The 27803-nt window shown below is 39.3% G+C and overlaps 1 protein-coding gene across 2 annotated transcripts; it reads right to left on the reverse strand.

The window, feature by feature from the left end:
• Window positions 1-25799, reverse strand: LSM6 (LSM6 homolog, U6 small nuclear RNA and mRNA degradation associated). 2 transcript variants are annotated; one of them, XM_060299707.1, is made up of 5 exons: window positions 25681-25789; window positions 24170-24272; window positions 12357-12472; window positions 2917-3030; window positions 1-403 (listed from the first exon to the last, which is right to left on the reverse strand). In XM_060299707.1, the coding sequence occupies exons 3-5, from the start codon at window positions 12448-12450 to the stop codon at window positions 369-371; spliced, it is 243 nt and encodes an 80-aa protein (XP_060155690.1). In that variant the 5' UTR covers window positions 12451-12472; window positions 24170-24272; window positions 25681-25789; the 3' UTR covers window positions 1-368. The 2 variants fall into 2 exon arrangements, with proteins under 2 accessions (XP_060155690.1, XP_030734016.2); XM_030878156.2 differs by lacking the exon at window positions 24170-24272 and having other exon boundaries at window positions 25681-25799.
• Between the last annotated feature and the right edge of the window lie 2004 nt (window positions 25800-27803).

Below are 27803 nucleotides of genomic sequence, written 5' to 3' on the forward strand. Positions count from 1 at the left end.
CCGTCTCTACAAATGTTTTAATTGTCCTCACGTCCATCATTTCAGTCAGTCCCACAAGCAAAGCAGGCAAATCAAATGGTGTTGTTTGAGACTTCAGTTACAAATCATGTAGGGAGAAAAAGATTTTCTCTTTTTTGAAAATTCTTTTTGCTTTCTGCTCACTGACATAGAGGTAAAAGAAAATGACTGCAACTTAAATATGAAAGAACTCTTTACAATTAAATCCACAATTTTATACATTTATCTCACTCACGTGTCAGTGAAAAATCACCAACTATGACAAAATAGGACAAATTATATGACAGAAGAACCAAAAAACTTAATAAAAAACATATCCGAGTGTGAAAAGTATGGCACTCTAGGTGTCTTCACATCCTCCTCTTCTGTGTACTTATGTACAACACTGAAAAGAGAAAATGAACAAATTGAAAAAAACTTTTCTAAGTATCATAATAGCAAGTTTTAAAAGCAAGCAGATTTTAGTCTGACACCTCTGCATATTTCAAAGGAATTTTCAAACCACACAATAAATTCTAGAACTATTATAAGACTAATTTTATGACTCTAGACCTGGGTTTGATGTCTTAGAGGACTGTGTTCTGATCTTAGCTATACATCTGACTGGATTTGCAAATCGCAACCAAGGGGATAAAATAAAATGTATGTGAAAGTCTCTGGAATCTTCGAATGTTTTATAATTCTCGGTATAACAATTATGATTGGTGGTTAAAGCAAATTAGTAAATCTACCAGGCCAGACTTCAGATTCAAAATAAAGAATAAATAAAAAATAAATATTTTCATCCATCTCCTCAATATAATCACTAAACTTCCTGTTTACTTTTTTAATTGCATCAGGATAAACAAGAGCTGAGGAGTTTGTTATTTTGTCTTATTCTGAATTCCCTGTAAAGTATCAGCCTTTGGTTTATCCGAAGTTTTGCTCAGCTAGTCCTCTCGTGACCACCCACATGAACTCTTCAGGGTATACTGAACATGTAGTACATGAGAATCAGACCACATCTAATGTCTTGGTCACTAGAGACCAAGCTTTCCCCAGAGGTGTACCTCCCCTCCTACTACCCATGCCTACTCACACTCTGACAGGTTTGTGCAAAGTGAACATTAAGAGACATCCTGATCAAAGGACATAGCACAGATTAATTAAATAAGCCAGGATCCTCTTTAAGAGCCTAGGATGTGAATTATGGAGCCGATTACCCCATAGAAAAAGTTATATAAAGGAAAGCATCAGAATGACAGTAAAAACATCCCTAGGAAACTGGCCAAGTCCAAGATGTAGTCTGTACGTGACAGGATGCATCCTATCACCTCTCACAGAACCTGCAGCTAGCTGACTGCTGTTTTCAGCTGTACTGAGATGGGGAAAGATCATTAACATTTCTTAGTAAATGGAGAGAGTCAAACAAGAACAATATTAAAAATAGGAAAAGAAATTCTACACATTGGAAGGACTAAAAAGGTATATATATAAAGATATGATGTGACCCCAATGTTCACAGCAGCACTATTTACAATAGCCAAGACATAGAAGCAACCTTGGTGTCCACTGACAGAGGAATGGATAAAGATGTGGTACATATATACAATGGAATATTACTCAGCCATAAAAAAGAATAAAATAATGCCATTTGCAGCAACACAGATGGACCTAGAGATTATCCTACTAAGTGAAATAAGTCAGACAAAGACTAATATCATATGATATCGCTTATAGGTGGAATCTAAAAAAAATGATACAAATGAACGTATTTACAAAGCAGAAATAAACTCACAGACAAAGAAAACCAACTTATGGTTACCAAAGAGGAAGTGGGGGGAGGAATGAATTAGGAGTTTGGGATTAGCAGATATAAACTACTATATATAAAATAGATAAACAACAAGGTCCTACTATATAGTACAGGGAACTGTATTCAGTATCTTACAATAAACTATAATGGAAAAGAATCTGAAAAGAATATATATAGTCAGTTATATATGCACACATATATGACTGAATCACTTTGCTGCACACCGCAAACTAATACAACACTGTAACTCAACTATACTTTAATAAAAAAATTTTAAATAAAATAAAATGAAGATATAATGTGAAGCAGCAATATGGTATTGTAAGGACAGGAGGTAGAATAACTACAATGAAAGTCAGGATGTTTAGTTCACAGCAAAGAGATCCAAGGGTTACGGGGGCTGAAGAAGTTATCCGAACTAAAGAATACACATCAATAAAAAACCCCGAATCAAGAGTCACAGAGCTCCATTTGGGGGATGGGACCAAAAAGTGGGGATGAATCAAGGGATAATTCCCCCAGTTTTGATGTCTTCCCCGCCCCCACCCCAAAATTCAAATATGACTTTACTGATAATGTGTTTTTAAACCAGGTACTTGAAAGTAACCATAATAATCATATCAATAATAAGTTGTTAAAAAAGCTGGGTAACTTCAGAACCATATTTCCTCTTTTGTCATTTCTGCCAAACTAAAGGATACAAATCTCCCACAGAAAAAAAGCATCTGAATGCTTAATAGAGAAACAAGACAAGCTAACTGCCAAACCAAAGGTAGCAGGGAAATAGTGGCCATTCTCAGAGCACCAACCGCCAGTGTGAGAGGCCGTGTTGGGGGAATATAACACACTGTATTCGAGAACAGAGCTCTGGGTCAGTGTACCAAGGCCCCTCAATTCACCATCAGCAAAGGGAGGGAAGAAGAGAATTTCTAGTTCCAAAATGCCATGAAGCATCCAAAAAAGAACTAGCCACACCGAAGATCTGAGATGTAATAAGAATTTAAAAACAAAGCAAAACTAAAACTGAACTTTTAAGTCATCTAGAAAACATGCTGGTGATCCTGTTTTGGATGCAATATAACTGTAGAGTGAAGGGCTGTTACCATTGTTTCCTCGGATAAATGCATCCCCGTACTTATTCTTCAGCTGTCCATTTACATACTCCTCTGTCTGCTCCAAGGCTATATTCATATAGCCATCCAGGCAAGCCAGGACCCCTGGAGATGGATTCAGACAAAGAGAAGACATACAAAGCAAAGAGTTGAAAATTACAGGGTATACCTTAGAGCTGACAATCTCTTTACTCATTAGCTCTTACATGCTTAATATAAAAACTCACACCGTAAATGAAATTCAATAGAGCAAAGCACAAAAGTCTTTGCTCTCTGCCCGTCTGAATGAAAGGCTAAGACGCGTACAGCACGAAGGCCGTCATGCACCCACTGCTGGCAGGGAAAACAATGGGCTGCCGCCTCCCTCATTGCATGTGTGGCAACAATGGCAACTTTTAAAGCCTTCACAAAAGTAACACGGTAAGAATATTCCAAGTACGACACCATTCTTTGAGCGCTAAAGACAGGAGTGGGCAATTATGCAGGAACAAATGATCCCTAGCCATGACTCCTCATGCCCAGTGGCATTTCTGACTTCGGGCACTAAGTGAAATACGGGTCTGGCAGATTGATCTCGTTCTTTCACAACATCTCCTGCAGCGGATGAATGTATTCCAAGGTTAAGAGGAAGGCTCCACAATCTGTCAGAATAATGGAAAAGAGGAGACAGCAGGTGCTCCTGAAAGAACATCTTAAAGCTGTGACTCCCAGTGAGGAAGAGCTTGAGAACACGGGCACCATATTGCTTTATAGCACATGCCTCTCCGCGCTGTTCCAGTTAGAATATTTGCAGAACCACACTAATAAGAAAAACAGTAAACGTTCCAGGCAGCTTTCGAGGAAACTGTTCAAGTGAACCTTTTTAATTGTGTTAAGATGGTATCAATTCTGCAAAATTGGACCTGATGATCCTTTTTTAAAAAAGACGAAGATATGTAAACCATTAACTCTGAGCCTCTAACTTCAAGTGGTATTTTCTAGATAGACAACTTAAGTAAAAACAAATACTACAAATGTGATTCAATTAACCAAGTCGATAGCCCCATGTAGTCTCAACTTCATTAATATGCTTCTCACTCCCTGCCTCTGCCCCCATTATCCTCTCAACAAAAGTTTCTTTTCAAAATTTTGTGTGTGTGTAATGAGAGCTCAAGACAGTAAGCTAACAAAATTCTGCTAGAAGCTGCAAACTTTCGAAGCATCAGAATGCATTGTGAATAATAATAAATATTTCCTATCAAAAGAAAGCTGAAGCTACAACTTTAGTTTCACTCCGGCTGTATTACTTTATATCTAAACCACAATCATAAATGAGCAAGAAACTTCTGAGACATGATATGCAAATGTTTGAAAATTAATTAAACACATTTAAAAATGAAATGTTCCCTTCTAATAAAAATATTCTCATAGCAAAGGTTTTTTAACAAAAAAGGTTCTTGGAGGTTGGGATTATAACCCCCTCCCTTCTCTAAGGGATTAAATTACAATGAATAACAGAAAACAAGTTTCTTCAGACTTGAAGGGAAATTGCTACAGAGAACTGGGCTGTTTCCTTGTTTGTTTTTATTTAATCACATTCTTTATAGTATGCTCTCAATAGTGTACAACGTTTTGCTTTAATAGTATAGAAGCCATGGCCAGACAATCATAAACGGAGAAAAATTAGGGTTACTACTACCCATGTGAAAGGTTGTTGAAACTTACTAGTAAACAAGGAAATATAAATTAAATGAGATATTACTTGTTGCCAATTAGAATGGAAAAGTTGACATTAAAGGCTAACACAAGGGTTGATGAGAACGTAGAGATGAATGAGCCACCTGCCCTGATGGAGGGTCATCTACACCCTCTTTGACTCTGAAACCGTACCCCAGGGAATTTATTATAAAGAGACACTTGGACAAGGGCTTGAGATACATGTTAAAAGAGCAGTCATTTACATTAGAAAAAAGATTGGTAAACATCTAAATGTCCATTAATAGGACACTGGTTACAAACAAAAACAAAACTGTGGTCCATCCACTCATGGTATTCCTATGTAGCCATTAAACACTCCATGTTGTCAGAAAATTGAATGCATTTAATGTTAAAAAAAAATCAGAATGCATGTACAATTAATTGATCCCACTTATGTAAAATTATGCTTATATAGAGACAGATCTAAATGGGTAAGGGTGATTATCTCTGGATGGTAGAATTTGGGGAAGATTTACCTTTCTTCTATATACTTTTCTCTATTATTTGCTTTGAAATTTCTTAAATATATATATATATGTGTATATATTTCCTTTGAAAACAGAAAATGTTCCCCTGAAGAGTAGGCTGGTGGATCTCCTCAATGAAGGAGGTACTGAGAAGATACTGAACACATGTCGCCACCCTAATCAGCTGCTGGATATTCTCTACGAATCTATTACCTCCTCTGGGCCCATCAAAAGCCCAGGGGTGAGAAGCGGCACACAGAGATGTTATAATATCGCAGTATTCAGTATAAATCCATTGATTCCACTGTAAAAGTCAAATTAAACTGGAGCTACATTATTAATGTCAAGAAACTAAAGCAGTACATAAAAAGCAGAGTATTTTTTAGGAAGGCTTTTGAAGCAAGCTTGAGTTTGAGTGCTAGCTCCTCCCTTACTAGGTGGAGATAATCAACAGAGATCTCAAAGGATTTATGTGAAGAGAAAATGAAAATTAAAGTGATTCATGCACACGGGACCCACAGTAAGCTCTCAATAAAATTAAGTTTGCACATGTGGAAAGTGGAAAAATCTCAAGAGATTTCGATCATTACTCAGGAAAGAGACCAAGAATTATTCAGGAAAGAGGCCAAAAAAGGCTTTAAAACTTTGCTAATCAATTAGTTATCCATACCTGTGAAATATTCCCAGTAATTTAACATATCTTAATTTTGGAAAATTAGGAATTTAGTTACTTCAAAAAAATGGAATTGGATACCATTCCTTACACAAAGTTAGTTTCAGTAGTGTCAAGCCTCTTAAAAAGAGCATTTCATTTTCTACAAGACCAGAAAGGTGTCTTTGGATACCCCACATATTATATGAGTGAGAAGTTTACGCTGAAAAATGATACTGTCTAAATAGTTGCTTGCCAATCTATTTTTTAACACTTTTATTACAGTATAACTGCTTTACAATGGTGCGTTAGTTTCTGCTGTATAACAAAGTAAATCAGCTATACATATGCATATATCCCCATTTCTCCTCGCACTTGGGTCTCCCTCCCACCCCACTAGGTGGTCACAAAGCACCCAGCTGATCTCCCTATGCTTCCCGCTAGCTATCTATTTTACATTTGGTAGTGTATATATGTCCATGCCACTCTCTCACTTCGTCCCAGCTTACCCTTCCCCCTCCCCGTGGCCTCAAGTCCATTCTCTACATCTGCGCCTTTATTCTTGTCTTACCCCTAGGTTCTTCAGAACCATTTTTTTTTTTTTTTTTAGATTCCATATGTATGTGTTAGCATACGGTATTTGTTTTTCTCTTTCTGACTTACTTCACTCTGTATGACAGTCTCTAGGTCCATCCGCCTCACTACAAATAACTCAATTTCATCTCTTTTTATTGCTAAGCAATATTCCATTGTATATATATCCCACATCTTCTTTATCCATTCATCTGTTGATGGACACATAGATTGCTTCCACGTCCTGGCTATTGTAAAAAGAGCTGCAATGAACACTGTGGTACATGACTCTTTTTGAATTATGGTTTTCTCAGGGTATATGCCCAGTAGTGGCATTGCTGGGTTGAAAGGTGGTTCTACTTTTAGTTTTTTAAGGAACCTCCATACAGTTCTCCATAGAGGCTGTATCAATTTACATTCCCACCAGCAGTGCAAGAGGGTTCCCTTTTCTCCACACCCTCTACAGCATTTATTCTCTGTAGATTTTTTGATGATGGTCATTCTGACCAGTGTGAGGTAATTCCTCATTGTAGTTCTGATTTGCATTTCTCTAGTGATTACTGACGTTGAGCATCCTTTCATGTGTTTATTGGCAATCTGTATATCTTCTTTGGAGAAATTTCTATTTAGGTCTTCTGCCCATTTTTGGATTGGGTTGTTTGTTTTTTTGGTATTGAGCTGCATGAGCTTATTCTATATTTTGGAGATTAATTCTTTGTCAGTTGCTTCATTTGCAAATATTTTCTCCCATTCTGAGGGTTGTCTTTTTGTCTTGTTTCTGGCTTCCTTTGCTGTGCAAAAGCTTTTAAGTTTCATTAGGTCCCCTTTCGTTATTTTTGTTTTTATTTTAATTTCTCTAGGAGGTGGGTCAAAAGGGATCTTGCTGTGATTTATGTCACAGAGTGTTCTATGTTTTCCTCTAGTTTAATAGTGTCTAGCCTTACATTTAGGCCTTTAATCCATTTTGAGTTTATTTTTGTGTATGGTGTTAGGGAGTGTTCTAATTTCATTCTTTTACATGTAGCTGTCCAGTTTTCCCAGCACCACTTATTGAAGAGGCTGTCTTTTCTCCATTCAATATTCTTGCCTCCTTTATCAAAAATAAGGTAACCATATGTGCATAGGTTTACCTCTGGGCTTTCTATCCCGTTCCATTGATCTATATTTCTGTTTTTGTGCCAGTACCATACTGTCTTCATTACTGTAGCTTTGTAGTATAATCTGAAGTCAGGGAGCCTGATTCCACCAGCTCCATTTATCTTTCTCAAGACTGCTTAGGCTATTCGGGGTATTTTGTGTTTCCATACAAATTGTGAAATTTTTTGCTCTAGTTCTGCAAAAAATGCCACTGGTAGGTTGATAGGGATTGCACTGAATCTGGAGATTGCTTTGGGCAGTATAGTCATTTTCAGAATGTTATTTCTTCCAATCCAAGAATGTGGTATATCTCTCCAACTGTTTAATTTCTCTCATCAGTGTCTTATAGTTTTCTGCATACAGGTCTTTTGTCTCCCTAGATAGGTAAATTCCTAGGTATTTTATTCTTTCTGTTGCAATGGTAAATGGGAGTGTTTCCTTAATTTCTCTTTCAGATTTTTCATTATTTGTGTATAGGAATGCAAGACATTTCTGTGCATTAATTTTCCATCCTGCAACTTTACCAAATTCATTGATTAGCTCTAGTAGTTTTCTGGTAGAGTCTTTAGTATTCTCTATGTACAGTATCATGTCATCTGCAAACAGTGACAGCTTTACTACTTCTTTGCCGATTTGGATTCCTTTTATTTCTTTTTCTTCTCTGATTGCTGTGGCTAAAACTTCCAACACTATGTTGAATAATAGTGGTGAGAGTGGGCAACCTTGTCTTCTTCCTGATCTTAGTGGAAATGGTTTCAGTTTTTCACTATTGAGAATGACGTTGGCTGTGGGTTTATCATATATGGCCTTTATTATGTTGAGGTAAGTTCCCTCTATACCTACTTTCTGGCGGGTTTTTATCATAAATGTGTTGAATTTTGTTGAAAGATTTTTCTGCATCTATTGAGATGATCATATGATTTTTCTCCTTCAGTTTGTTAATATGGTGTTATCACATTGATTGATTTGCGTATATTGAAGAATCCTTGCATCCCTGGGATAAACCCCACTTGATCCTGGTGTATGATCTGTTTAATGTGCTGTTGGATTCTGCTTGCTCGCATTTGTTGAGGATTTTTGCATCTATGTTCATCAGTGATATTGGCCAGTATTTTCTTTCTTTGTGACATCTTTGGTTTTGGTATCAGGGTGATGTTGCCCTCGTAGAATGAGTTTGGGAGTGTTCCTCCCTCTGCTATATTTTGGAAGAGTTTGAGAAGGATAGGTGTTAGCTCTCTCTAAACGTTTGATAGAATTTGCCTGTGAAGCCATCTGGTCTTCGGCTTTTGTTTGTTGGCAGATTTTTATTCACAGTCTCAATTTCAGTGCTTGTGATTGGTCTGTTTATATTTTCTATATCTTCCTGGTTCAGTCTTGGAAGGTTGTGCTTTTCTAAGAATTTGTCCATTTCTTCCAGGTTGTCCATTTTATTGGCATATAACTGCTTGTAGTAATCTCTCATGATCCTTTATATTTCTGCAGTGTCTGTTCTTATTCCTCCTTTTTCATTTCTAATTCTATTGATTCGAGTCTTCTCCCTTTTTTTCTTGATGAGTCTGGCTAATGGTTTATCAATATTGTTTATCTTCTCAAACAACCAGCTTTTAGTTTTATAGATCCTTGCTCTTGTTTCATTTTTTTTCATTTATTTCTCATCTGATCTTTATGATTTCTTTCCTTCTGCTAATTTTGGGGGTTTTTTTGTTCTTCTTTCTCTAATTGCTTTAGGTGTAAGGTTAGGTTGTTTATTTGAGATTTTTTCTGTTTCTTGATGTAGGATTGTATTGCTATAAACTTCCCTCTTAGAACTGCCTTTGCTGCTTCCCATAGGTTTTGGGTCCTTGTGTTTTCACTGTCATTTGTTTCTAGGTATTTGCTGATTCCCTCTTTGATTTCTCCAGTGATCTCTTGGGTATTTAAGAGTGTACTGTTTAGCCTCCAACTGTTTGTATATTTTACAGATTCTTTTCCTGTAACTGATATCTAGTCTCATAGTGTTGTGGTCGGAAAAGATACTTGATACAATTTCAGTTTTCTTAAATTTACCAAGGCTTCATTTGTGACCCAAGATATATCTATCCTGGAGAACATTCCATGAGCACTTGAGAAGAAAATGTACTCTGTTGATTTTGGATGGAATGTCCTAAAAATATCAATTAAGTCCACCTTGTTTAATGTGTCATTTAAAGCTTGTGTTTCCTTATTTATTTTCATTTTGGATGATCTGTCCATTAGTGAAAGTGGGGTGTTAACATCCCTTACTATGATTGTGTTCCTGTCGATTTCCCCTTTTATGGCTGTTAGCATTTGTCTTATATATTGAGGTGCTCCTATGTTGGGTGCATAAAGATTTACAATTGTTATATCTTCTTTTTCAATTGATCCCTTGATCATTATGTAGTGTCCTTGTTGCTTGTAATAGTCTTTATTTTAAAGTCTATTTTGTCTCATCTGAGAATTGCTACTCCAGCTTGCTTTTGATTTCCATTTGCATGGAATATCTTTTTCCATCCTCTCACTTTCAGTCTGTATATGTCCCTAGGTCTGAAGTGGGTCTCTTGTAGACAGACTGTATATGGGTCTTGTTTTTGTATCCATTCAGCCAGTCAGTGTCTTTTGGTTAGAGCATTTAAGCCATTTACATTTAAGGTAGTTTTCAATATGTATGTTCCTATTACCATTTTCTTAACTGTTTTAGGTTTGTTATTGTAGGTCTTTTCCTTCTCTTGTGTTTCCTGCCTAGAGAAGTTCCTTTAGAATTTGTTGTAAAGCTGGTTTCCTGGTGCTAAATTCTCTTAGCTTTTGCTTGTCTGTAAAGGTTTTAATTTCTCTGTCTAATCTGAATGAGATCCTTGCTGGGTAGAGTAATCTTGTTTGTAGTTTTTTCCCTTTCATCACTTTAAATATGTCCTGCCACTCCCTTCTGGCTTGCAGGGTTTCTGCTGAGAGATCAGCTGTTAACCTTATGGGGATTCCCTTGTATGTTATTTGTTGTTTTTCCCTTGCTGCTCTTAATATTTTTTCTTTGTATTGAATTTTTGATAGTTTGATTAATATGTTTCTTGTGTTTCTCCTTGGATTTATCCTGTATGGGACTCTCTGCACTCTCTGCACTTCCTGGACTTGATTCTCTATTTCCTTTCCCATATTAGGGAAGTTTTCAACTATAATCTCTTCAAATATTTTCTCAGTCCATTTCTTTTTCTCTTCTTCAGGGAGCCCTATAATTCGAATGTTGGTGTGTTTAATGTTGTCCCAGAGGTCTCTGAGACTGTCCTCAATTCTTTTCATTCTTTTTTCTTTATTCTACTCTGCAGTAGTTATTTCCACTATTGGACCTTCCGGGTCACTTATCTGTTCTTCTGCCTCAGTTATTCTGCTATTGATTCCTTCTAGAGAATTTTTAACTTCACTTACTGTGTTGTTCATCACTGTTTTTTTCCTCCTTAGTTTTTCTAGGTCCTTGGTAAATGTTTCTTGTATTTTCTCCATTCTATTTCTAAGACTTGGGATCATCTTTACTATCATTACTCTGAATTCTATTTCAGGTAGACTGCCTATTTCCTCTTCATTTGTTAGGTCTGGTGGATTTTTACTTTGCTCCTTCATCTGCTGTGTATTTCTCTGTCTTCTCATTTTGCTTAACTGCAGCCTGCAGGTTCATATTTCCCATTGTTTTTGGTGTCTGCCCCCAGTGGCTAAGGTTGGTTCAGTGGGTTATACAGTCTTCTTGGTGGAGGGGACTGGCGCCTGTGCCTGTGTCCTGGTGGATGAGGGTGGTTCTTTTCTTTCTGGTGGGCAGGTCCGCATATGGTGGTGTGCTTTGGGGTGTCTGTGAACTTATTATGATTTTAGGCAGCCTCTCTGCTAATGGGTGGGGCTGTGTTCCTGTCTTGCTAGTTGTTTGTCATAGGGTGTCCAGCACTGTAGCTTGCTAGCCGTTGAGTGGAGGTGGGTCTTAGTGTTGAGATGGGGATCTCTGGGAGCGCTTTCGCTATTTGATAGTACGTGGGACCAGGAAGTCTCTGGTGGTCCAACGTCCTGAACTCGGCTCTCCCACCTAAGAGGCTCAGGCCTGACACCTGGCCGGAGCACCAAGACCCTGTCAGACACTCGGCCAGGTACGTGGGGAGTTTCTTGCCTTTTGGGAAGTCTGAGGTATTCTGCCAGCGTTCAGTAGGTGTTCTGTAGCAGTTGTTCCACATGTAGATGTATTCTTCATGTATTTGTGGGGAGGAAGGTGATCTCCACATCTTACTCCTCTGCCGTCTTGAAGGTCCCTCCTGTTGCTTGCCAATCTTGACTGCTTCCACAAAAACAAATGCTGCTGGGCCAAGGAGTTCTTTAGTATCTGGTTATTCAAGCCTGGCTGTCACCAGGGGATGCAGGCACACCAATCTCAAAGCAAAGACAGGAGACAGGAGCCCCAGATCATGCAAGTCAGAGGAACACGCTCTGCTGTCAGAGTTGTCTCTAAAATGAACCATCTCAGAGGTAGAAAAAGAAATGGGTATAGGGGCATCCCTGGTGGCGCAGTGGTTGAGAGTCCGCCTGCCGATGCAGGGGACACGGGTTCGTGCCCCAGTCCAGGAAGATCCCACATGCCGCGGAGTGGCTGGGCCCGTGAGCCATGGCCGCTGAGCCTGCGTGTTCGGAGCCTGTGCTCCACAGCGGGAGAGGCCACAGCAGTGAGAGGCCCACGTACCACAAAAAAAAAAAGAAAAAAAAGGAATGGGTATAGAAACTGTTGACAACCAACACTTTTTTGGTCTACTGGGTACTTCAAAGAGGTTAATAAAAAGCAGTTAAGTCACCTTTACTTCTTTATAGTGAACACCAGTAAGGATGAAGCATAGAAATCTTACCTCGGTAATCCACTCCGGAATTTAATTTTACCACGACTGGTCGTCCGATGATTTGCTTCAGGAAGTCACTGGGTGTTTGCTTCCGCAGACTCATTTTAACAATCCTGATCAGAAATCTGAAAGGGAGAAATAAAGGTAAAGACAAAAGTTAATTATTCAACAAAAAAGCCTGGAAGCCCTTCATGTATTTATAGGAAATCAAGTGTCAAAGGACCACGTGCAAAGAGCCAACACTGCTCCACCACCACACCCAGAGCACGTGATTCCAGTTCTTACCTGGAGCCAGATACTAAGCAAAGCGTTTGACACACGTTACCTCATTAGGCCCACAAGAATCCTCAGACACAGCCTCACCACAGAAGAGTCCTGTGATTCCAGAGCCCCTGTTCTTAACCACTTGTCACCACTGTGTCCGCAGTCAACATACCCACGACCACCATGACCACCGCCACCACTTACCCAACATTCACTTCATGCTGAGCGCTCTGCTAAGATCCCTAGAAATACTGTCAAATTTAATCTTTACAAGAACCCTGGGAAGAAGGTCTTCATATCCCCATGAAATTAAAGGCTGTTGATGAAATTAAAGGCCCAGAAGGATGAAATTATGTGCCCACAAATGTGAGGGGATCAACATTCAAGTTCTAATCAGGCATGTTTTTTTGTTTGTTTTTTTTTGGGGGGGTTCACGGGCCTCTCACTGTTGTGGCCTCTCCCACTGCGGAACACAGGCTCCGGACGCGCAGGCTCAGTGGCCATGGCTCAAAGGCCTAGCAGCTCTGCGGCACGTGGGATCTTCCCGGACCGGGGCACAAACCCGTGTCCCCTGCATCGGTAGGCGGACTCTCAACCACTGCACTACCAGGGAAGCCCTCAGGCATGTTTTAAAGCCACAGTTTACATAATGTTTATATAGTATTTACAACATCTGATTGTAAATACTATATGCCAAAACATATCTCCAGAAAGAATAAGAATCATAACTGAGAGCCAATATTTGAGTGTACTACAGGTCGGCACTTATGTAAGCACTTTACATGTATTAATCCACTTAGCGCTCACTCATTTTACAGATGACTAGACACAGAAAGGGCTAAACATCCTGGTCAAGGTAACATAGCCAGTAAGTAGATGGCCAGCCCATGTCTTAATCACACCTTTATGCAGCCTCCTGAAAGCTGCTAATGTAGCCAAATATTTTTATTATATTATGTATATTATAATTATAGCAGATATACACTCCTTATAACAAAGAAAAAAAATCTTAAAAATCAAGTATAATAGAAATCTAAAATACAGAAAGAGCATTACGTACCCAAATCAATCACAGACATACATAGCTACCCATCACTCCTCTCAAAACTCATCCTGTTTTATAAGTTCTCTATCTCAAAATATTTTGATAAACAAACGTAACAAAACGAAACTGTTACTTAAATAAAAACTTTGGAAATTAATTATTCTGTTTCAGTCAAATTCAGCATCAATTTTATTTAGTAGCCATATAAACATTCACATTTAAAAATTAGTATGAATACAATACTTGAAGGACTCTCCTCAAGAACTCAAGTTGTGGGGTTTCCCTGGGGGCACAGTGGTTGAGAATGTGCCTGCCAATGCGGGGGACACGGGCTCGAGCCCTGGTCTGGGAAGATCCCACATGCCGCGGAACAACTAAGCCCGTGCACCACAACTACAAAGCCTGCGCTCTAGAGCCTGCAAACCACAACTACTGAGCCCGCGTGCCACAACTACTAAAGCCCACACACCTAGAGCCCACACACTGCAACAAGAGAAGCCACCGCAATGAGAAGCTTGTGCACCACAGTGAAGAGTGGCCCCCGCTCGCCGCCACTAGGAAAAGCCTGCACGCAGCAACAAAGACCAAACACAGCCAAAAGTAAATAAATTAATTTTTTTAAAAAAATCAAGGTTTTTCTTGTTTTGTTTTCAATCAAAACTTTCACTAAACATTCTTCCATAAATAGCACTGGTTATTTCACTCCAAGTCCATCCACTCAATGATCTCAATTCAGGTTTAAGATGATTGTTTGGAGATTTTCTCAATGTAAATCCATGCAGACTCAGCAGTTTGGATAAACTAGAATGCTAGATTATTGGCTTTTCATTTAACAATTATGTGTATGGACACGCCCTGCAAGAAAATTTTTTAAATGTACACACAGGCTCTGACCTTAAAGAACTTAGAATCTAAAAGAACTTAAACTCTTGTTTAAAGGGCATGAGTAAACAAAAATGATCGTAATTTAAGTAAAATAATTTTCTTTAGGGCTTCCCTGGTGGCGCAGTGGTTGAGAGTCCGCCTGCCGATGCAGGGGAAACGGGTTCGTGCCCCAGTCCGGAAAGATTCCACATGCCGTGGAGCAGCTGGGCCCATGAGCCACGGCCGCTGAGCCTGCGCATCCGGAGCCAGTGCTCCACAACGGGAGAGGCCACAGCAGGGAGAGGCCCGCGTACCACAAAAAAAAAAAAAAAAAAAAAAAAAAAAATTTCTTTAAACAAGAAAAGTCAATATCTCAAATTAAACAAAAGAAAATACAAATTTCAAAAACTATTCTTGAATGTGGGGCTGACATTTGGTCTATCCATTCCATCTCCTCAAGGTTTGAAGGATTTTTTAAATGTGATCAAATAATTATTCTGCTTGGCAAATTTTAATTTTTCCACTGAATTGCCAGTTTATTTGTTTAGCTACACTGTCTCAACAGATAACTGAAATTACGACTACTATTCAGGACAATCACTATTCATTCATGACTCAGACCACACAACATTATTTATGGTGTGTTGAGCTCACGAAGAAAATTACAGAGTAAACACTGTAGCAGACTCAATACCTTTAATGACATTAGTAAAAGGAAACACATCTTCCCATTTATCTACAAAGTGCTTTATTTCTGTCTTCAACATGCATTGTTCTGTAGTTGGACGGGTCTACAGACATGCTGAAGGTCCCACAGAGACTCATTCACTGAGACTTAGGTTCATTTCCCATCAGATGCTAAGTCCCATTGTGCCAGCTTCTTCATCTAAAAACTTGAGAAAAAACTAGTTTATTTTGTGCTAAAAAACCCACTAAGATGCATTCTGATGTGAAAATCTATTATTAACTACCTTGTCCAAAGTTAAAAGTTAATGACAGCAGATGACAGAGCAAGGTAAAAACCCAGCAGACCAAACAAATGAAGAGGAAATAGGCAGTCTACCTGAAATAGAATTCAGAGTAATGATAGCAAAGATGATCCAAAATCTTGGAAATAGAATAGAGAAAATACAAGAAACGTTTAACAAGGACCTGGAAGAACTAACTAAATAGCAAACAAACAATGATGAACAAAACACAATAAATGAAACTAAAAATTCTCTAGAAGGAATCAATAGCAGAATAACTGAGGCAGAAGAATGGATAAGTGACCTGGAAGATAAAATAGTGGAAAAAACTACTGCAGAGTAGAATAAAGAAAAAGGAATGAAAAGAATTGAGGACAGTCTCAGAGACCTCTGGGACAACATTAAACACACCAACATTCGAATTATAGGGCTCCCTGAAGAAGAGAAAAAGAAATGGACTGAGAAAATATTTGAAGAGATTATAGTTGAAAACTTCCTTAATATGGGAAAGGAAATAGATAATCAAGTCCAGGAAGTGCAGAGAGTGCAGAGAGTCCCATACAGGATAAATCCAAGGAGAAACACAAGAAACATATTAATCAAACTATCAAAAATTCAATACAAAGAAAAAATATTAAGAGCAGCAAGGGAAAAACAACAAATAACATACAAGGGAATTCCCATAAGGTTAACAGCTGATCTCTCAGCAGAAACTCTGCAAGCCAGAAGGGAGTGGCAGGACATATTTAAAGTGATGAAAGGAAAAAACTACAAACAAGATTACTCTACCCAGCAAGGATTTCACTCAGATTAGACAGAGAAATTAAAACCTTTACAGACAAGCAAAAGCTAAGAGAATTTAGCACCAGGAAACCAGCTTTACAACAAATTCTAAAGGAACTTCTCTAGGCAGGAAACACAAGAGAAGGAAAAGACCTACAATAACAAACTCAAAACAATTAAGAAAATGGTAATAGGAATATACATATTGATAACTACCTTAAATGTAAATGGCTTAAATGCTCCAACCAAAAGACACCGACTGGCTGAATGGATACAAACACAAGACCTATATATATGCTGTCTACAAGAGACCCACTTCAGACTTGGGGATCCATATGCACTGAAATGAGAGGATGGAAAAAGATATTCCATGCAAATGGAAATCAAAAGCAAGCTGGAGTAGCAATTCTCAGATCAGACAAAATAAACTTTAAAATAAACTCTACTACAACAGACAAAGAAGAACACTACATACTGATCAAGGGATCAATCTAAGAAGAAGATATAACAATTGTAAATTTTTATGCACCCAACATAGGAGCACCTCAATACATAAGGCAAATGCTAACAGCCATAAAAGGGGAAATCGACAGGAACAGAAGCATAGTAGGGGACTTTAACACCCCACTTTCACCAACGGACAGATCATCCAAAATGAAAATAAATAAGGATACACAAGCTTTAAATGACACATTAAACATGATGGACTTAATTGATATTTATAGGACATTCCATCCAAAACAACACAATACACTTTCTTCTCAAGTGCTCATGGAACATTCTCCAGTATAGATCATATCTTGGGTCACAAATGAAGCCTTGGTAAATTTAAGAAAACTGAAATTGTATCAAGTATGTTTTCTGACCACAACACTATGAGACTAGGTATCAATCAGAGGAAAATATCCATAAAAAATACAAACAGATGGAGGCTAAACAGTACGTTACTAAATAACCAAGAGATCACTGAAGAAATCAAAGAGGAAATCAAAAATACCCAGAAACAAATGACAATGAAAACACAACGACCCAAAACCTATGGAATGCAGCAAAAGCAATTCTAAGAGGGAAGTTTATAGCAATACAATCCTATCTCAAGAAACAGGAAACATCTTAAATAAACAACCTAACCTTACACCTAAAGCAATCAGAGAAAGAAGAATAAAAAAAAGAACCCAAAATTAGCAGAAGGAAAGAAATCATAAAGATCAGATGAGAAATAAATGAAAAAAAATGAAGGAAACAAGAGCAAAGATCTATAAAACTAAAAGCTGGTTGTTTGAGAAGATAAACAAAATTGATAAACCCTAAGCCAGACTCATCAAGAAAAAAAGGGAAGAGACTCAAATCAATAGAATCAGAAATGAAAAAGGAGAAGTAAGAACAGACACTGCAGAAATATAAAGGATCATGAGAGATTACTACAAGCAGTTATATGCCAATAAAATGGACAACCTGGAAGAAATGGACAAATTCTTAGAAAAGCACAACCTCCCAAGAATGAACCAGGAAGATATAGAAAATATAAACAGACCACTCACAAGCACTGAAATTGAGACTGTGAATAAAAATCTTCCAGCAAATAAAAGCCGAGGACCAGATTGCTTCACAGGCGAATTCTATCAAACGTTTAGAGAGAGCTAACACCTAACCTTCTCAAACTCTTCCAAAATATAGCAGAGGGAGGAACACTCCCAAACTCATACTACGAGGCCAACATCACACTGATACCAAAACCAAAGATATCACAAAGAAAGAAAATACTGGCCAATATCACTGATGAACATAGATGCAAATATTCTCAACAAAATGCGAGCAAACATAATCCAACAGCACATTAAACAGATCATACACCAGGATCAAGTGGGGTTTATCCCAGGGATGCAAGGATTCTTCAATATACGCAAATCGATCAATGTGATACACCATATTAACAAACTGAAGGAGAAAAATCATATGATCATCTCAATAGATGCAGAAAAATCTTTCAACAAAATTCAACACATTTATGATAAAAACCAGCCAGAAAGTAGGTATAGAGGGAACTTACCTCAACATAATAAAGGCCATATATGATAAACCCACAGCCAACGTCATTCTCAATAGTGAAAAACTGAAACCATTTCCACTAAGATCAGGAAGAAGACAAGGTTGCCCACTCTCACCACTATTATTCAACATAGTGTTGGAAGTTTTAGCCACAGCAATCAGAGAAGAAAAAGAAATAAAAGGAATCCAAATCGGCAAAGAAGTAGTAAAGCTGTCACTGTTTGCAGATGACATGATACTGTACAAAGAGAATCCTAAAGACTCTACCAGAAAACTACTAGAGCTAATCAATGAATTTGGTAAAGTTGCAGGGTACAAAATCAATGCACAGAAATCTCTTGCATTCCTATACACTAATGATGAAATAACTGAAAGAGAAATTAAGGAAACACTCCCATTTACCACTGCAACCAAAAGAATAAAATACCTAGGAATAAACCTACCTAAGGAGACAAAAGACCTGTATGCAGAAAACTATAAAACACTGATGAAAGAAATTAAACAGTTGGAGAGATATACCATGTTCTTGGATTGGAAGAATCAACATTGTGAAAATGACTATACTACCCAAAGCAATCTACAGATTCAGTGCAATACCTATCAACCTACCAATGGCATTTTTCACAGAACTAGAACAAAAAATTTCACATTCTGTATGGAAACACAAAACACCCCAAATAGCCAAAGCAATCTTGAGAAAGAAAAACAGAGCTGGTGGAATCAGGCTCCCTGACTTCAGACTATACTACAAAGCTGCAGTAATCAAGACAGTATGGTACTGGCACAAAAACAGAAATATAGATCAATGGAACGGGATAGAAAGCCCAGAGGTAAACCCACGCATATATGGTCACCTTATTTTTGATAAAGGAGGCAAGAATATACAATGGAGAAAAGACAGCCTCTTCAATAAGTGGTGCTGGGAAAACTGGACAGCTACATGTAAAAGAATGAAATTAGAACACTCCCTAACACCATACACAAAAATAAACTCAAAATGGATTAAAGACCTAAATGTAATAAGGCCAGACACTATAAAACTCTTAGAAGAAAACATAGGCAGAACACTCTATGACATAAATCACATCAAGATTCTTTTGACCCACCTCCTAGAGAAATGAAAATAAAAGCAAAAATAAACAAATAGGACCTAATGAAACTTAAAAGCTTTTCCACAGCAGAGGAAACCACAAACAAGACAAAAAGACAATGCTCAGAATGGGAGAAAATATTTGCAAATGAAGCAACTGACAAAGGATTAATCTCCAAAATATAGAAGAGGCTCATGCACTTCAATATCAAAAAAACAAACAACCCATCCAAAAATGGGCAGAAGACCTAAACAGACATTTCTCCAAAGAAGATATACAGATTGCCAACAAACACATGAAAGGATGCTCAACATCAGTAATCACTAGAGAAATGCAAATCAAAACTACAATGAGGAATTACCTCACACTGGTCAGAATGGCCATCATCAAAAAATCTACAAAGAATAAATGCTGTAGAGGGTGTGGAGAAAAGGGAACTCTTTTGCACTGCTGGTGGGAATGTAAATTGATACAGCCACTATGGAGAACAGTATGGAGGGTCCTTAAAAAACTAAAAATAGAACTACCATATGATGCAGCAATGCCACTACTGGGCATATACCCTGAGAAAACCGTAATTCAAAAAGAGTCATGTACCACAGTGTTCATTGCAGCTCTATTTACAACAGCAAGGACATGGAAGCAACCTAAGTGTCCATCAACAGATGAATGGATAAAGAAGATGTGGGATATATATACAATGGAATATTACTCAGCAATAAAAAGAAATGAAATTGTTATTTGTAGTGAGGTGGATGGATCCAGAGACAGTCATACAGAGTGAAGTAAGTCAGAAAGAGAAAAACAAATACCATATGCTAACACATATATATGGAATCTAAAAAAAAAAAAAATTGGTTCTGAAGAACCTAGGGGCAGAACAAGAATAAAGACGCAGACGTAGAGAAAGGACTTGAGGACACAGGGAGTGGGAAGGGTAAGCTGGGACGAAGTGGGAGAGTGGCATGGACATATATACACTACCAAATGTAAAACAGATAGCTACTGGGAAGCAGCCGCATAGAACAGGGAGATCAGCTCAGTGCTTTGTGACCACCTAGAGGGGTGGGATAGGGAGGGTGGGAGGGAGACACAAGAGGGAGGAGATATGAGGATATATGTATATGTATAGCTGTTTCACTCTGTTATAAAGCAGAAACTAACACACTATTGAAAGCAATTATACTGCAATAAAGATGTTAAAAAAAAAGTTAATGACAGAGAACAGTTCTGAAAGTTTCTGAGATGCTCTTCCTGGGTTAGGATCCTCAAATAAAATTTTCCATTGTTTAGAAAAAAGAAAAAAGTTAAAGACACATGAAAGAATACAAACCTAGACTGATAGTTGCTTAACTGATGATATTAGTTATTTTTAAAATGTTGCTAACACTATCTTTCCTCACCTTTTAAAAAAGCATGGACATATTCTTGTTCTAAACTCATCAAAGATCATGCCTCTGCCATTAAGTCTCATCTCTACCCCAATTAACATCAATCTCTTCCTGAAGGCATTCAACGCTTCAAATTTTTATGCAGCACCTACCTGTCAGGCACTTAGGCTGGGGATGTAGCACCTATAAGATGTGGCCTTGGGCCCTCAGAGTTGATACTCCAAAGGGGACAGAAACATACAAATGGCAAAGTTTTTAAAAAGCTGTATGCATTTGGATAAAATGGTGCAGAGAACAGCACATACGGAAGAGTGGCTTACACCAGGCCTTGGAGATCAAAGGAAGATTTCGGGAGGTGAACCTGAGCTGAATATGGAGGAAAAGGAGTCCACCAGCCTAAAAGGAGAGAAATCTTAGCAAAGGTATTAGACAGTGTTTGGGTTTGAGGGGAAAATGCCACCTTGGCAAGAAGGACAAGCAGCAGCTGCAGAAGGGAGCAGGGCCACCATCATGGGATCAGAGCAAGTCAGACTGAGAGAGCGCAGCCCTGAGCCTCTAGGCCAGTTTCCCAAAAGTGAATCATCTGCATCACTTGGAGATCCTGATTCGGTAGTTCTGGGGCAGGAACCAGAATCTGTCTGCAAAAGCGCAGGAGACGCCTATGAACTGGCAAGCATGGGAAATACTTGTGTCAGTGATGGGGACCCTGGGGAGGTCTGAAGCAGAGACTTGCATGATTGGAGACAGGCCCTCTCACTTAGTTCTGGCGTCAGAGTTTCCCATATGGTTACCTGTCACTATTTACTCTTTTATATGCTTTACTTTTTTTAAATAGGAGTCTTTGCTCCCTCACAAGACTGGAAGCCACGTGAAAGGAGAGACTAGTACCAAGCTTCTCATTTACTCTCTAGAACATCGACATTGTGCTAAATCTCTTGAAAAAAAATTTGTTTTTATTTGTAAAGAGGATGGTTGCTTCAAACACATTTTATCCATCACTTTAGGAGAGTGTATCTTTTACATTTGTCTTCATTAGGCTTCCGTGGTACTCCCTGTTACTTAATGACTCGTCCATAAATCCATTTTGTATGAGTCAATTGGTCTCGACACCACAATTTTTCCCATGACTTGCCTCACGTAAGTTTAAGTTTTCATCTTTTAAATTGGATAAGGCAGAAGGAACAGTTCTGACTGTTTCTGAAGGAAGAAAAAAGCCTCTTGAACCATAAACATATAAGAGGAAAAAGGCTTTCTTGCTTCAGGGTCACCTTGATAAAACTTCTCTTCAAAATTAAAGCCATAATCACCCTCTAGGCCTCCTCTCCCTTCCCTGACTCCTACTCGGGGTTTTAAATGACCTATTTTCATAAATGGCTATTAAGTCAAAAGCAGTATATTTTCTAGCAGAAGCTACTGAGAGGTCTGGTACAAGAACATCTGCCTACTGCCTTGCAGAGATTTTTTTAATTAGAAGAATGGGGAGGAAAAAGGAAACATTTTATTCATCCACTATGTGCCAGGCCACACTAGATTCCTCAGCAATTCACATAGCAACCCTGTGAGGGGGTGAGCAGAACTAAGGCTTGACCCCAAAGCCGAAGCCCTTTCAGAGGTTCAGCTGCCCTTCTGAATAGGTGTCAAACCAGGGGAATGGCCATAGAGACAGTGAGAGATCTTATCTGGAGAGTAGCAGTACTGAGGGGAAAACACCGAAAGTGACAAAGTCCTGTAAATTAGCCTGTGACGATATTTAAAAATGGTCAAACAGAAAGAAATATACAAGGAGACTTGCAAATCCTTGTTTCTTGGCAATGTTCACTGTAAACTTTCACCTACTCTTTAAGTATTTACAGTTTAGGGTGAAAAAAATTGAAAAGGAAAAAAACTGCAATGAAACCCAATACTACAACCCAAGTAAACGCAGCTGTAGACTAACACATCATTTGTCAGAGAGGGCATGAGACACGGAGAAACACAGCTCTCTCTATATCTCCCTTCCGAGACAGCGGATACGCTGCCCTCTTCCGAAGGCTGCAGACCAATCCCTCCTCCCCACCCACAGGGGGCTACCTTCCTCCCCTCTCTCCCGGGGGCACGCTGAGCTGGCCCTCTGCGCACCCAGAGCGCCTCTCTCCACTCGCAGTCACTGCCCTGGGCGGCTGTTTTGCAGTTTTCCTGTTTGCTGACCAGTCTCCCACACTGGGTTCTAAGCTTCTCGGGGACGAGGAAAATGTGTTCCTCATTTAGTAACCCTGGTACCTAAGCACACTGCCCAGGCCTGAGGAAGCAGCACTTAAGGGCAGTGCCAAGGAAAAGCCCTGTCCCTTCCCCTCCTCTCCCAGCTATGGGCACAGGGATGAGTACAGCATCATCCATGCATGTAAACAGCTCTAACCTAGTCATATCTCTATTACTGACCACCAAATTAAAGAAAGATGGAGAAAACAGAAACGTTTCTGCGTTGTCCAAGAAACAGCTGCACCCAAATCAACACAGATGGCTTGTTAACTGCAGATTCCTGAAGCCAACTCCCAGTCAGACTCTCTAGGTAAGGAACACTGTAATTTATGCTGTATAAAGCTCCCCAAATAATTTCCATAAGCAAGTGGTTCTCCACCAGCAGCGCTTTTAAACCCCACCCTCAGGGACATTCAGAAACGTCTGAAGACATTTTAGAGTCTCTTGACTGCGGAGCGCGGTGCCACTGATGTCTAGTAGGTAGAGGCCAGGGATTCGGCTTAACACTCTACAAAGCATAGGACGGCGGTCCTCCACAAGAAAGGACGATCTGCCCCCAGATGTCAGCTGAGGTTGGGAAACTCTGTTATAAGCCCTAAAACCATTGTTCTCTGATCTCAAGGCAACAAGTTTTTAAAAAACCTTCAAGGGTTAACAAATGAGAACCAACAGCTAAGTTCTAACCACATGACAGAGTATAAATCATAACTTATTAGATATTTTATTCCAACATATAAAGAATATGAAAACAACTGTCAAAAAAAATCTTGACGGGATTGCCATTCCAAATAATGAATTTCTAGTCCTGGCCATGAAAACGTCACTTTTCCCATTTTTCAGTGCTACAGATCACTCAGATGATTACAATCTCTGTTACCTGGCCCAAATCTGAAACTGTAGAATATGAAAAAAATATATATATATTATATATAGATACAAATTATATATACATAGCTGAATCACTTTTGCTGTACACCTGAAACTAACACAATATTGTAAGTCAACTACACTTCAATAAAAAAAATAAACTGTTGAATATCCAAGTGATGTAAACATCTTTTAAAATTCTAATACTAAGAACGTCACAGTTCAGTGAGAGACCACCTGCTGCAGCATAAAGAGTACTCACTTGGGATGCGGGAACCCTGAGTTCTAATCCCAGCTCTGCTACTTAATTAGCAGTGTGCCTTGGATAACTCATCATTTCACCTCTCAGGCCCCAGGTTCCTCATCTGCAAAATAAAGGAGTTATGCCAGACGATCGCTTAAGGGATCATCCTGCTCTAACATTCAGTCAGGGCCTATGCAGTAACTCCAAAAATACAAATACACACACACAATAACATCCTCTGAAGAGTCCTGCACAAAATTCAAGCAAGTGGAATTGCCACGTAACACTACATTAAAAAAAAACAAAAAACCCAAAGAGGCTCAACCTTGCCAGTTGATATCCTAGAAAAGAATTAGTTTTGGTGAAAAAGGCACAAACGTGAATGATGGAAACTGCTAAAACTTTTTTGGCAAACAATCTGGCCATGTGTATGAAGACCTAAAAAAGACCCCACAAGATCACAGCATCTATTCTAATAATTTCACTCCTCAGCATCAGTCCAAGTTAATCATCTGAAATACTTTTTAAAAAAAATGTTTATCAAAGTATTACCTGGAATACTAAAATGAAGCAAAAATTCACAAACACCCTAAATGCCCCACAGCCGGGAAATGGTTAAATAATGGGTAGGACCTACACAATGATGATTTAGGTAGCCGATCAAAAGAAAATACAAAATTAGAAATTATACTTAGGAATGATTTCTAAATGAAAGTGAAAAACTAAATATACTGTTAAGTGATAAAATGGGTACAGCCTTAACTCAAATACAAACCAGCCCAGAACAGACTGTAGGCGGAAGGGTGCCATGAACGTTATTTTCTTCACTAAACGTTTCTGTATTTTCAATTTTTCTATAACCGTCTTGTATTAATAAGGGGTAGGGAAAGGACACACCAAATCACTCTCAAGATTATCTGCATCATCCCAGTTCTAGACACCTTAAACGAAAATACGGGCTGACCGCGCGCGCACACGCCTGCTCACAAAAGCCGTGGTGACAGGACTTAAAACCATGCAACTGTGGGCATCCCCAACCTGACAACTCGGGAAGGTGGGCTAGTCCAGCTCTTAATTCCTGGGAGTCAGGCGCAGCCACCCCGATGCAGCGGAGGCCAAGCAATCCCAGGCGAAGCCTGGCCCTGTGTTCGGGTCCGCTTTCCCGCCGAATCCACGGGCTCATGTCGTGCTTCCCTGCGTACTTCGACCACCATGAGCGGTCTCGGAAGCCACCTCGTGGGGCCCGGCCAATGCCGTTCCTCCCCGCGCGATCTAGGCTGCCCTCGGGGTGGGGTTCTCAGGACCGAGCTCGGGAAGCCCGGCGCCGGCGGTCCCAGATCTCCCGGGCACGACAGGCGCCGAGGACCGAGCGTGAGCGCGGGGACCCGGCACCCGCAGGCTCCGAAGTCCGCGCTCGCTCCCGGGCCCTCCAGGGGCTGCAGGCCCGGCCCGGGGATGCTGCTGACTAACCCTGCCCGGGACGACGGAACACTGAGGCCTCGGACTGCCCGCGCGGCCGTATGGCTCACCTCGCGGCCGGGATCAGCACCCCGACTCCGGGCACCCCACAAGCCCGGCCTCCGCCGACCAACCAGGCGAAACCGAAACTGAAATCGCCGAGGCTGCGGCGCTTTTCTGTTTCAGCCAATCATTGCTTTCCATGACTACGGCAGCCCGCGAGGACCGAAAAGCCTCACCGCGCCAGAGCGCGCTAATCCCAGAATCCTGGTTTGCCTGAAGGTGAAGTTGGCGCCCCGGAGTCAAGGTGGAAAGCGCTGGGGCTCTTTTCTAACAGAAAGCAAACACCACCAGTCCTCCCTCCCCCACTCCCGCAAAGGAAAAAGCAACACTGGAAAGGATATTTTAACCAGGATTTCTTTTAGGCAGAAATGTTAAAAAAATAACTTGAAGGCGTTAAGAAACTGGAATTCACTGCGAAAGTAATGTCTATACATACTCAAGAAACGTCCTGAATTTGAATAATTAAATACAAATAAATAAATAAGACAAGCAGTCTCGGACCTTTAAATCCACTTTTGGATTTTGCTTAAATGTGTGAAGACGAAGTCTTTCTTAGCAAGAGATTGTTTCCATAGCGACGATAATCGACACAAAAAATTAAAATCACTGAAGTAACTCGTATTATAAAGGCATAAAGTGCGTTGCATTACAAACTAGTTCTAACTGGACATGGTGTACAGACATTATTTAAGTGCTGCTATTGGAACTTGGTTTGGAACTTTGCATGAATTCTCAATATTCTTGCTATTCAAGGGAGAGGAAAAAGAAGAAAACTAATATGCCAGGACTTGATCCTTTTTCCCCTACACACATACCCTCATCAGCTTAAAATTTATCCTTTACTTCTATTCCAAATTTGTAATACTATAAACAAAGCGATGATATCTTTAAGCAGATCTTTAACCCTGTTTAAGTGTTACAGGATCTAAAATACAGATTTTTTTTCTAAGACAAAAATGAGTTCACCCTCTTGTGAGCTTCTCTTAGCTAAAGGCAGAAGAAATGAACCTTTGATTGACACAGGGGACAGAGAATGACTAGGTGTGATTTGGTAGAAAGGAAGGACTTCCTTATATGCTTTTATAAGAGCTCCCTTTGGGTAAAGACCACATAATTGTAGATTTATTTAAAAGAGCTGTATTTGAAGTTCTTGCAATATAAAATATAATGTAAATTTTAAAAATTTAGGTAAAGTGTCATTTAAATAAATTAATTAGCTGCCCCAAAAAACCCCACAACATAATAGGATATAAAGCCCCATCCCCAAAAACCTTCACAGAAGACATCAAATTGTACTATATTCTGCACCGATTGTTTCAATTATTTAAAACAGAATTTTTTATTCATAGCCTCTTTCACTTTACCAAAGAGCCTCCATGGAGTCATTGTGACTGGTGGGCAGGGGACAAGGAAGAATTTTAAGGACACGTTTCATCTGCAGAGCAGCTGCAACATTTTCGAAGGGGCAAAGATTTGTAAGGGCCCAAGCAGATAAACAGGGTGGGCACCATGAATTAGTTCACAAGCCAAAAATGTTTACCAAAATGTAGTTGTGCCCAGAACCCCCTCAGCAGCTTAGAATTGGCTTTCACTAACCCACAAAGCAACCTTCCATATTTTACAGGGCTTTTTTCCCCCCAGCATCTTTTATTATACAAAGAAAACACGTGCAAGGCTTTTTCGGAATAGTAGTACACTGAGAACAAGTCTTCAAAACCCTGAACACAAACATTAATTTATTAAGGAGTTTTAAAGTCATAAAAATAGCATGACAAGATTTAGTTTAGCTTACATGCTTTAGTTGTAAGAATTGATGAACCTACACTGACACATCATAATCACCCCAAGTGCATAGTTTATATTAGGGTTCACTTTGATGGCGTACACTCTATGGGTTTTGACGAACATATAATGACATGTATCCACCATTATCGTATCATACAGAGCAGTTCCAGGGTCTCCAAAATCATCTGTGCCTCGTCTGTGTTTTTATCCTTCTCTCCCCACTGACCCCTGGCAATCACTGATTTTTTTCCTGTCGTCATGGTTTTGCCTTTTCCAAAATATCATTCAGTTGGAATCATACAGTATGTAGCCTTTTCAGGTTGGCTTCTTTCACTTAGTAATATGC

The sequence above is a fragment of the Globicephala melas genome, chromosome 5 (genome assembly GCF_963455315.2).
Source record: "Globicephala melas chromosome 5, mGloMel1.2, whole genome shotgun sequence".
In the NCBI taxonomy this organism is placed as follows: domain Eukaryota; kingdom Metazoa; phylum Chordata; class Mammalia; order Artiodactyla; family Delphinidae; genus Globicephala; species Globicephala melas.